This window comes from Mizuhopecten yessoensis, unplaced genomic scaffold, assembly GCF_002113885.1.
Source record: "Mizuhopecten yessoensis strain PY_sf001 unplaced genomic scaffold, ASM211388v2 scaffold3453, whole genome shotgun sequence".
Lineage (NCBI taxonomy): Eukaryota > Metazoa > Mollusca > Bivalvia > Pectinida > Pectinidae > Mizuhopecten > Mizuhopecten yessoensis.
Genome location: NW_018405052.1, coordinates 94,645 through 107,551, shown reverse-complemented (window position 1 = coordinate 107,551; position 12,907 = coordinate 94,645). Strand labels below are relative to the sequence as shown.

Below are 12,907 nucleotides of genomic sequence, written 5' to 3'. Positions count from 1 at the left end.
AGGTACGCCCCCCAACCTGTCTTGGATGCATCGGTGTACAGGGTCATGGTGGGTGAGCTCCTGTGCAAGGACACCTCCTTCAGGACATTGTTCCGAATTGTCCACCATTGGGCAAATTCCTTGACCGACTGACAGAAAGGAATGAAAGCCTCCCAATCCCGCGACGCAGGAACCCAATGGCCGAGAAGAAACATCTGCAGAGGTCTGATGTGTAGCCTGCCGAGAGGAACTACATCAGCTAGTGAGTTGAGAAACCCCAGCAGACTGAGGTACCAACAAACCTGTACCGCAGAACTCTGGATAAACTGAAGCACCAGACTCCTTGCCTTGATGAATTTCTCCTGAGTTGGAAGGACTATACCCCTGGCTACGTTAAACAGGAAGCCTAGGAACATAAAGTCCCCAGAGGGAGACAGTTCTGACTTCTCTTGGGAGGGGATGAACACGACCTTGAGAAAAAGACTCAGAACTAGTCGAGTATCCTGCACCAGGGACTTCCTCAGTGAATGAAGCATGAGGGAGTCGTCGTAGTTAATATGGATGTTGATACTCCGCTGGTGCAGGAAACCTACCACAACCTGCAGTAGTTTGGTAACAAGTGTACCACGGGCAGAACAAAATACGCCCGTCGAATGCCACATAGTGTTATGTACTTTCTTACATTGAAATAAGATCTGCATCATTCTAAGAGTGGTTAGCTGATATGCTACAAAAAAATGTAGGAGAAAATCCTGAAATACTGAAATGAACAAAAGGCAATAAATTTTGCAAAAAATCGTTGAATCAAAATTCTTTTAAGGGAGAAACAACTTCATATCATGATTATCATGTATACCAAGTTTCAAAGAGATCAGTCGAAAAATGTATGAGGAGATCTCCGGACAAAATTAAAATACTGAAATGAACAAAGGGCAATAACTTGTGGAAAAATTGTTGAATCAAAATTCTTTTAAGGGAGACACAACTTCATATCATGATTATAATGTATACCAAGTTTCAAATAGATCGGTCGAAAAATGTAGGAGGAGATTGCCGGACAAACAAAGTTTACGCCGGCCGGACAATGCCATACCATAATACTACCGTCAAATTTGACGGTGGTATAAAAACCATTGGGGCTGTGGTAAGTCAAAAGGCATAGCCCGGAACTGGAATATCTTGCCCTCGCATGAGAAGCGAAGATACTTCCTGATGGGAATGTGAAGTAGACATCCTTCAAGTCTATTGAAGTAGCCCACATTCCCCCCCTGACTGAGGCAATAATGCCTCTAGGGGTCTCCATCTGAAAGTGGGGAGAGTCCACGAACCAGTTGAAGGCACTTAGGTCTATAATCGGGCGCCAAGCTCCCAACTTCTTCTTCACCAGAAAAATTTGGGAATAGAAGCCTGGAGAGTACCGGCTTCGTAGGAGCTCCTCGACTGCACCCTTCTCGACTAGGGTAGCAATTTCCTGTCCGACAGCTAGATCCTTCTCTAGATCCTACGGGGGTGGGGAAAAGAGTGGCTCTGCTGTGAGCGGAGGTTCCCGTAACAACGGGATGCTCAATCCTTCCGCAACTATTGACAATGCCAAACTGTACTGAGTAATCTCCTTCCATTGAGGCAGGAAAGCGGACAATCGACCTCCTACTGGAAGGTCCGGTTGAGGAAGGCCAAGCTTCCCAAATGTCTATGTGGCTGTCTACGACAGTTATGAGACCGGGTAAATGAGACCTCTGATCTACTTGCCCGGACTGAAACGGAAGAGTTGTGAAAGGAGGGGAGAAGTCAGGAATACTGCTTCTTACCACCAGAGGGTTGGGCACTCTGCTTGCCCTTTCCATTGGCTTTGGCCTTGAAGGTAGACTTAGCCTTAACCGCAGACTGAGTTTGGCGAGGCCTCGACTTAGCCTTCTTCTTGGCCTGGCCCGAATCCCGAGGGGTTCCAGCCTTACCAGCAGCCGACATTTTTGAAACCAAAAGTGCCAAGGCTACTGGGTCCTCCTTAACTTCCTTCGGAATAGAAGGAAGGGCACCCTCGAAGAGCCAAGGATCCTTGAAGGGAGAGGACAAAAGCCTGGAAAGGTACGGTTCCTCAATAGGCTTACCTTTAAGCACAGAGGTTCGCCTGGTAAGAACCAAATTGGCCAGCAGTGTAGACTGCAAAGCTGCAGAGGCCTTCAGACAGTTGTGAAAGGATGAGGTCACCCTATCCTGCACAGCCCGTCTGTCATTCTCATCAACCTCTGACTCCCCGATGGGCACTTCCGATAAACGGAAAAGGGTCACCGTCAGGAAATCAAAATATGAGACTCGAGACCATGGGGTGTCGCCCGACTCTTGTCAGACCTGTCACCTTCTCCATTACACATGGGCGCGGCCCACGGGTTCCGTATGGTGCAAGCTGGCACGGAATCGACCCCGACAGGGTTGATACCGGATACTTGACCAGGAAAGGGACCGTGAAAAGTCATGAGAGGTGGCAGTGCTGCTACACTCTGTGGGGCCCAGATAATTCAAAGAATTACCACTCCCCATCACAGCAGAGGACCCAAAAGGATCCTCATTCATGACTCTATCCCCACCAACAGACACTCCAGACTGACTAAAAAGTCAGAGACTGGAGGAGGGCCCACTCTTTCCAAAGATGAACTAATACCAATGGAAGGGGGACCAACCTCCCTGGCAACAGATCTAGAATAGCCAACACCTGTGCTCTCTAGACTAGAGCCAGTCAAGGGCTGGATAGTCTTGGGACCCGGCAGGGCCTCTGCCAACGAGCCTGCTGAAGGACTCCTGGTGGGGTCGCCAGTACTACCGGAGGAGGACCTAGCCTTGTCCTTCCTTTTACCCCGTTTGTCAGACTTTGAGGAGTCCTCTATGATTCACAAACAAGATAAATTAACAATTCAGCCTTTATTTGTAAAATAAAATAATTTGAATTCACAAAAATCACCTTAAAGAAAACGAAGTGAAAGTACACACTCACGAAAACGAACAGGCACCAAAACACTTGGCAATGGTACCAACATTTTACAGCGAAATATAGTGAAAAAAGGCAAAAAAGATAGATAAACAATAGCAGGGAAACTGGTATAATAAACGAAAAATGAAAACAAGCAATGACAGAAGTTACCGCCCTCGGAAAACTTGAGCGAAGTCCAGGGTAAAAGTAACAGCCATGTGCTTCTTCGAGTTGAAGAAAGGAGGAAGTTGGAGGTGCCCACGCATCCTACACCCGTATGTCCAGTTTGGACAGGGAGTAGTTTCGTATTAGCGCGGGGCATTTTAAACTTTCCTTTGGGAGATAATGAACTGGTAGTTGGAGATCATTGGCATAATAATTGGACGTGGTAAGTATTTTTTTTGATATAAAAACTCTATATATATGAACTACCTACCTTTGAGATCCTCTATATATATGAACTAACTACCCTTGAGATCCTCTTTATGAATTTGCTACCATTTTGAGTTTCTCCATATGAACTAGCTGCTATTTTTGAGATTCTCTTTATAATTTAGCTACCTTTTTTGAGATCCTCTACTTGACCTAGCTACTATTTTGAGATCCTCTACTTGACCTAGCTACTACTTTAAGATCCTCTACATGACCTGGCTACCTTTTTGAGATCCTCTACATGACCTGGCTACTTTTTTGAGATCCTCTACTTGACCTAGCTACTACTTTAAGATCCTCTACATGACCTGGCTACCTTTTTGAGATCCTCTACTTGACCTGGCTACCTTTTGAGATCCTCTAATTGACCGGGCTACTATTTTGAGATTATCTACGGGAACTGGCTATCTTTTTGAGATCCTCTACATGACCTGGCTACTTTTTTGAGATCCTCTACTTGACCTAGCTACTACTTTAAGATCCTCTACGTGATCTCGCTACCTTTTTGAGATCCTCTACTTGACCTGGCTACCTTTTGAGATCCTCTAATTGACCGGGCTACTATTTTGAGAATATCTACAGGAACTGGCTACCTTTTTGAGATCCTCTAATTGACCTGGCTACCTTTTTGAGATCCTCTACATGACCTGGCTACTTTTTTGAGATCCTCTACTTGACCTAGCTACCTTTTTGAGATCCTCTACTTGACCTAGCTACTACTTTAAGATCCTCTACGTGATCTCGCTACCTTTTTGAGATCCTTTAAGGGATCTGGTTACTATTTTTTAGATCCTCTACGTGACCTGGCTACCTTTCTGAGATCCTCTACATGACCTGGCTACCTTTTTGAGATCCTCTACATGAACTGGCTACTTTTTTGAGATCCTCTACTTGACCTGGCTACCTTTTGAGATCCTCTAATTGACCTGGCTACTATTTTGAGATTATCTACAGGAACTGGCTACCTTTTTGAGATCCTCTACATGACCTGGCTACCTTTTTGAGATCCTCTACATGACCTGGCTACTATTTTGAGACCCTCTACGTGACCTGGCTACCTTTTTAAGATCCTTTACGTGACCAGGCTACCTTTTTGAGATCCTCTACGTGACCTAGCTACCTTTTTGAGATCCTCTACGTGACCTAGCTACCTTTCTGAGTTCCTCTAAGTGACCTGGCTACCTTTTTGAGATCCTTTACTTGACCTGGCTACTATTTTGAGTTCCTTTACGTGACCTGGCTACCATTTTGAGATCTTCTACATAACCTGGCTACCTTTTTGAGGTCCTCTACGTGACCTGGCTACCTTTTTGACATCCTCTACCTGACCTGGCTACCTTTTTGAGGTCCTCTACCTGATCTGGCTACCTTTTTGACATCCTCTATGTGACCTAGCTAACTTTTTGAGATTCTCTACGTAACTTAGCTAACTTTTTGAGATCCTCTACTTGACCTGGCTACCCTTTGTGAGCCTCAGTATAGCCTCAGTATGAGCTTCCCTCTGTGAGCCTCAGTATGAACTTCCCTCTGTGAGCCTCAGTATGAGCTTCCCTCTGTGAGCCTCAGTATGAGCTACTTATCATTAAGGCGGAGAGTGTAGGAACTACTACTTACCACAGGCAGTACCGGTGAGGACTTGTCCAGCAATACACTGTTGAGTGATACTTGTCACACTGGCTCCATCGAGGGTGGAACCCTGGAATATTTTTATTTTTTTGTTACAGCAAAGCAATTACTGGCTTTATTGGTAAACATTAATGTCATTCCATCAACAGCTAGAGGATTCCATCAATACATTCCTATTCGTTAACTAATGAATTGAGCGTTCTGTAAATACATTCTGATGTTTTTATTTGGCGTGGCAATACCCTTTTTCATCCATTATATGCAGTGGTTCATTTATAAGAGTATACTTGCAGTTGCTATTTACAGTATATGAATACATAGCCTGAGCACTACTGATGTGATTGTGTGACTACGTGCTCAGAAATTAGTTCTGAACAAAAACCACATTGTTCAATTTAACATTTCCTTGAACTTGACATTACAGTTGATTATTCTATTCATTTCAAATATTGTTTCTTTCCTTGAAATTGAGAACAAATGGATCAGATATGATTACTTTGTTTAATATTTTGATTTTTTGTAGGAAACAGTGTGTGACATTTATTCTTCTGTTGCTGTTCTAGGCATAATCAATTTTTTCCTTATTGCATTTCTTAAATGAAAATGGAAAGGAAAGCAATAAACTGCATAGATGTTGCAGACCTAAAGATTACATAACTGCAAAATGTGTCATGGTTATACCATTAAGTCTGCTGCATCTATGTAGAATTATTGCTTTGTACATGTACTTGAGTGATAGAATCACGCTACCACAATTTTGACAATTTTGACAATTTTTCAGTGATATTTAAAATTATAGATCTTGTATCTGGAATGTTTTTTTTATTCCTGACAATGACTTTCCATAGTGGTTCATTTTCAGAAAAAGATTTGATTCTAAGTAATTCATTTTTATAAATAGAACGCTAAACTCGCAGTGAGATTTCTACCGTTTTTTCAGCCATGATTAGTACCCAAATTGATATACCATATCACAGGCTATGAATCTTGTTATTGTTTCTACTAGCTGATGTGCTGATTGCAACAAAATAAATTGCTTTTATAAACACCATACTGAACTACAATTGTATATATTCACTTTTATATTATCCAGTTATAAGTGTTATGACCAGAAATCAACATTTAAACATGATTATAATTCACCCCTTCAAAATCCTCTAAAATTCTGTCGATGTATGCCGTTTCTACTGGTTTTCTGATATGTTTACTTTGAAGTCATCATGAATTCTAAAAAAAATCCTGAAAATAAAACTATTCGGTGGAAATGCTGATAAATATCGCTTTTGTTATACTGTCACAAGAAAATACACAAGTTAAATTTTAAAGTACTATTCGAACCATTTTCTGCCCTTTATATCAATTGTGGTAGCATGACGTTATACTTAGGGTGTAACATATAACAAGAGGCCTAAGGAGCTGTATCGCTCACCTGGATATTTAAGCAGTCATAGCAAAATTTTAAATAAATATTATACTGTACTACAAATATTTCCAAATATTTGCTTGGCTTTCAGCAACACCCTAACCTTATTGGGTTCCATTCTCCTGTCCCCATTGGGATGGGGCATGGTTTGTACAACATTGAATCATGTTGGGCCAAGGATTAGGATAAAGTAGATAAAGGTCATTTTCATTTGCAAACTTTGTTGGGCTCCATCTAAGGAAACTACTTGTTAAATATTACGACTCCATGCCTTTCACTTCTTCAAAAGTAGCTGTTTGCAGTTTTTGCTATATTTGACCCTGTGACCTTGAAAGTATGTGGAGGTAATTTTCAATAGCCACCTTTGTCAGGCTCCATCTGTGACAGTTACCAGCCAAATATTATCATTCTATTCCTTTGGATAATTCAGAAGAAGTAACTTGAAGTGTTTGACATATTTGGCCTCTGTGACCTTGAAAGTGGGTTAAGGTCATTTTCGTTCTCAAATTTTGTTTGGCTTTTACCAATGAAGCTACCAGCCACATAATAAGATTCCATCCCTTGTAGTTCTTCAGAAAAAGTCGTTTTAAGTATTTAACACTTGTGACACCTGTGACCTTGAAAGTAGGTGAGTCATTTTCATTCTCAAACTTTGTTGGGCTTTTACCAACGAAGCTACCAACCACAAATTACCTTTCAGTTCTTCAGAAGAGGTTGTTTTAAGTATTTAACACTTTTGACCCTCGTGACCTTTCTTGAAAGTATGTCAAGGTCATTTTCGTTCTCACACTTTGTTGGGCTTTTACCAACAAGCTACCAGCCACATATTAAGATTCTATACCTTTCAGTTCTTCAGAAGAAGCTGTTTTAAGTAATAGACAGTTTTGACCGACGCTTGACGGACGGAGGACAGACACCGCACCATGACATAAGCTCACTAGCCCTTCGAGCAGGTGAGCTAATAATGTGGTATACATACTTGAGGTGCTATACTGGATGGGTTGGTGTTGATCATCTCATTAATCACATCCTGTATAGGTCTTTTGACTCCACTGTTATCTGTTGATGTAGCTGGGTTTCTGTAAAGAAGTTATAATTCAATTTATCTTTTAAGTTTTTAAATATTTAATGTCAAATTATCAGATCATAAATGCATTGAAATTAATCAAATCATAACTGTATAGAAGTTATAAGATTATAACTGTATTGAAGTCATAAGATCATAAATGTATTGAAATTAATCAAATCATAACTGTATAAAAGTGATAAGATCATAACTGTATTGAAATTTATCAACTCATAACTGTACTGAAGTTATAAGATCATAAATGTATTGAAATTAATCAAATCATAAATGTTTAGAATTAGTACTTTCATACATACGGCAATGAATTGACCGATACATCCAGATCCACAATAGTGCCTGTATTCCTTTTGCGTCTTGAACCCCCTCCTTGGTTACAACCCCCAGAGTTGGGGAATACAACAACCAATGAAGCGATATTGTCACATGAAGGGGTGGAACAAACATCAAACCTCAGAGTTTTAAATACTGCTACAAGCTTGATTTTAACATTGTTAGCATATATACTTTTACTGTTTTCATTAGCACAATCTAATAAAACATTCAACCGCAACCGGAACACGACAGTCACTGTTTCTTTTACAGTTGGGGTACTATCTACAAAACAAAACAAAAAATACTTTATGTAATCGGTTATATTGTCAGCATTAATTTTGTAATGTAATGGCTGTTATTTCATTTTACACAGATGTAATGATAAACAATTGGTCAAAGCCTGAATCATGTTACCTTATGACCATGCACTTGCACAATTTGTTCAGATATTAAAACCATTCTGTGATTATTTCTACAATGTAGAGGTAAGGCACGTTTAATGGCTAATATTGTATTGTTCCTGTTTTTTCTTGTGGGGCTACTTTTGTTTGCTTGTATGGCTATTGTTGTTTGCTTTGGTGGCTATTGTCATTGCTTTTATTATATAATAGCTATCATTGTTTGCTTGAATGGCTAATGTTGCTTGCTTGTATGCCTATTGTTGTTTTATTTAATGGCTTTTGTTGTTAGCTTTAATGGCTATTGTTGCTTGCTTGTATGGCTATTGTTGTTTGCTTATATTGCTATTGTTTTTTGCTTTTGTTGCAATTGTTAGTTGCTTGTATGGCAAACCTTGTTTGCTTGTATTGCTATTGTTGTTTTTGTGTATGGCTATTGTTGTTTGCGTGTATGGCTATTGTTGTTTGGGTGTATGGCTATGGTTGTTTGCTTGTATGGCTATGGTTGTTTGCGTGTATGGCTATTGTTGTTTGCATGTATGGCCATGGCTGTTTGCTTTAAAGGCTATTGTTGTTTTCTTGTATGGCTATGGTTGTTTGCTTGTATTGCTATTGTTGTTTTTGTGTATGGCTATTGTTGTTTGCTAGTATTGCTAATGTTTTTTGCCTTTATGACAATTGAAAGTTGCTTGTAGGGCAAACCTTGTTTGCTTGTATCGCTATTGTTGTTTGCCTGTATGGCTATTGTTGTTTGCTTATATTGCTATTGTTTTTTGCTTTTGTTGCAATTGTTAGTTGCTTGTAGGGCAAACCTTGTTTGCTTGTATTGCTATTGGTGTTTGCATGTATGGCTATTGTTGTTTGCTCGTATGGCTATGGTTGTTTGCCTGTATGGCTATTATTGTTTGGGTGTATGGCTATTGTTGTTTGCTAATATTACTGTTGTTTTTTGCTTTTATGACAATTGTTAGTTGCTTGTAGGGCAAACCTTTTTTGCTTGTATTGCTATTGGTGTTTGCATGTATGGCTATGGCAGTTTGCTTGTATGGCTATTATTGTTTGCGTGTATGGCTTTTGTTGTTTGCATGTATGGCTATGGTTGTTTGCATGTATGGCCATGGCTGTTTGCTTTAAAGGCTATTGTTGTTTTCTTGTATGGCTATTGTTGTTTGCTAGTATTGCTAATGTTTTTTGCCTTTATGACAATTGTAAGTTGCTTGTAGGGCAAACCTTTTTTGCTTGTATTGCTATTGGTGTTTGCATGTATGGCTATGGCTGTTTGCGTGTATGGCTATTGTTGTTTGCTAGTATTGCTAATGTTTTTTGCCTTTATGACAATTGTAAGTTGCTTGTAGGGCAAACCTTGTTTGCTTGTATTGCTATTGTTGTTTGCCTGTATTGCTATTGTTGTATGCATGTATGGCTATTGTTGTATGTGTGTATGGCTATTATTGTTTGCGTGTATAGCTATGGTTGTTTGCTTATATTGCTATTGTTTTTTGCTTTTATGGCAATTGTTAGTTGCTTGTATGGCGAACCTTGTTTGCTTGTATTGCTATTGTTGTTTGCATGTATGGCTATGGTTGTTTGCTTGTATGGCTATGGTTGTTTGCTTGTATGGCTATGGTTGTTTGCTTGTATGGCTATTATTGTTGGCGTGTATGGCTATGGTTGTTTGCTTGTATGGTTATTATTGTTTGCGTGTATGGCTTTTGTTTTTTGCTTATATTGCTATTGTTGTTTGCTTGTATGGCTATGGTTGTTTGCTTGTATGGCTATTATTGTTTGCTTGTATGGCTATTGTTGTTTGCTAATATTGCTATTGTTTTTTGCTTTTATGACAATTGTTAGTTGCTTGTACGGCAAACCTTGTTTGCTTGTATTGCTATTGTTGTTTGCCTGTATGGCTATTGTTGTTTACGTGTATGGCTATGGTTGTTTGCTTGTATGGCTATGGTTGTTTGCTTGTATGGCTATTGTTGTTTGCCTGTATGGCTATTGTTGTTTGCGTGTATGGCTATGGTTGTTTGCATGTATGGCTATGGCTGTTTGCTTGTATGGCTATTGTTGTTTGCTTTCAATGGCTGTTGTTGATTGCTTGTATGGCTTTCGTTTTTTACTTTTACGGCTTTTGTTGTTTGCTGTTATGGCTACTGTTGTTTGCTTATTATCATTTATACTTCTTCAGTGTTACTAATAGTAAGTATGATCCTTTATACTTCTTCAGTGTTACTAATAGTGATAATGATCCTATATACTGCTTCAGTGTTACTAATAGTTAGTATGATCCTTTATACTTCTTCTTTGACACTAAAAGTGATAACGATCCTATATACTGCTTCAGTGTTACTAAAAGTGATTACGATCCTTTATACTTCTTCTTTGTAACTAAAAGTGATAATGATCCTATATACTGCTTCAGTGTTACTAATAGTTAGTATGATCCTTTATACTTCTTCTTTGACACTAAAAGTGATAACGATCCTATATACTGCTTCAGTGTTACTAATAGTGATTACGATCCTATATACTGCTTCAGTGTTACTAATAGTGATTATGATCCTATATACTGCTTCAGTGTTACTAAAAGGGATAATGATCCTATATACTGCTTCAGTGTTACTAATAGTGATTATGATCCTATATACTGCTTCAGTGTTACTAATAGTGAGTATGATCCTATATACTGCTTCAGTGTTACTAATAGTGATTACGATCCTATATACTGCTTCAGTGTTACTAATAGTGATAACGATCCTATATACTGCTTCAGTGTTACTAATAGTGATTATGATCCTATATACTGCTTCAGTGTTACTAAAAGGGATAATGATCCTATATACTGCTTCAGTGTTACTAATGGTTAGTATGATCCTTTATACTGCTTCAGTGTTACTAATAGTTAGTATGATCCTTTATACTGCTTCAGTGTTACCAACATTCTTTAAAGTTACCTGTATAAGGACAGTCTACTGATCCTGGTGCCAAATTGGTTGTTCCAGTAGGACACTTAATACAATATTCTCCTTTACTTTTATCAACATAGTATGAGATTGCACAGTCTGTACAGCAACAGTCAGAACTTGTCAAGTTGTGATCTTTCCCAAGTGGACAATCAGCTATTTAAAAAACAAAATATGTTCAATGGACTATTATCTATTACAAATATTACAAATACCTAAGGTTTATACAACATTCAATCTTATTGGGCCAAGGAAACTGTACATCAAATTTGGTTTAAATCTCTTCTTCTGATGGAAGAAAAAGGATTTATATATTTCCCTCTTTTTATCTTATTGGGCCATGCTCCTCTGCCCCAATAGGGGACCATACAATCCATTTACACAAAATTGAGTCCTCTTTGCTCAAGGATTGCTAAATTTAATTATAATCCCTCCATTCCTCCAGAAAGAAAATAATTTTACAGATTTACCTCTATTTCACCCTATTGGGCCTTCCTCTCTACCCCCAGTGTAACCACAGCCTACAGTTACATAAAATTGAGTTGCTCAAAGATTTGTCTAAACCAAATTTGGTTGAAATACCTACATTTCTAAAGAAGGAAAATTACTTCAAGATTTACCACTACATATATTTCCCTTCTTGAGCCCCATCCCTTTGCCCCTTGGAGGACCACACCATCTGTTTATATAAAATGAGTCTCTTTTGACAAAAGATGCTTTGGACCACATTTTGTTAAAATCCTTCTATTTTTACAGATGGAGCCTATACCTGGTAACTATATCACATCCAGTCACAGTTTTGCCATAATTTTATAATGCTTACTATCCACACCAGAGGAAAGTCCTAAGGAGCTTAAATACATGCAGTCAAACTTCGATGATTCAAACTTTGTGGGACTATCGGGTAAAAAAATTGAAACATTGGGAATTCGACTCACGAAAAATGAATATCAAACATTGAATATCAAGATCATGCACATAAGACCGAATGTGATTCTTATGTGATGAAACACAAACTGAGATTTTTTTTTTAAATGTATCAAATACATTTACAGATTTAATAGCATTTTTATTAACACACTGCAGTTTGCATTGTGATCTTTTCAAATTCAACATTTCTTGATTTGTCAATTAAATTTCTGAAATATTCAAACCGACACAGACAAAAAAGACAAAAAAGGAGGAAGAGGAGAGGAGGGGTAGAGGAGGGGAGGTGGTAGGGGTGGGGAAGAGAGAGTGGAGGGGCGGGGTTTAATGGAGTGGTTGGTATACGATGATGACAGTTGACGAGTGGGGGTTGGGGAGGGGAAGTTGTGCACCATGTTGCTGAGAGTGATTCCCATTGGTCCTTTGTTAACCAACAACAAGGTTACTGCGAGCGGTATATAATACGCCTGTCACACATTGAATGAGCAGTTGTTTGTATGATTGAAATATATAAGTATTTGTGAGTAATTGATATTGAAAGAGAAATCATTCAACATAACCGGTAGATCAATGAGTGCAATTCAACATCATGGAACACATGCATCCAATAATTACGGTCGGATAATGGCGGTTATCGAACTTGTCCGAGGTTTCATGGTAATTAACCTTGTTGTGAAGTTTGAAGTTAATCCGTTAATAATTACTTGAGATATCGAGCGGACACTGTTTCGGCAAGTCCATAAAGGGGCATAACTCCACAAATTATGGTCGGATAATGGCGGTTATCGAACTTGT

The 12,907-nt window shown here is 38.9% G+C and overlaps 1 protein-coding gene across 1 annotated transcript in view; it reads right to left on the bottom strand.

Moving 5' to 3' along the window:
* LOC110447500 overlaps positions 1-12,907 on the bottom strand; it is a 114,877-nt gene that overhangs the window by 9,635 nt on the left and 92,335 nt on the right. The window contains exons 44-47 of the mRNA XM_021493236.1: positions 11,177-11,341; positions 7,809-8,106; positions 7,405-7,504; positions 4,991-5,072 (exon numbers count right to left, since the gene is read on the bottom strand). Coding sequence (XP_021348911.1) covers positions 4,991-5,072; positions 7,405-7,504; positions 7,809-8,106; positions 11,177-11,341 — 645 coding nt within the window. The remainder of the gene's footprint in view (positions 1-4,990; positions 5,073-7,404; positions 7,505-7,808; positions 8,107-11,176; positions 11,342-12,907) is intronic.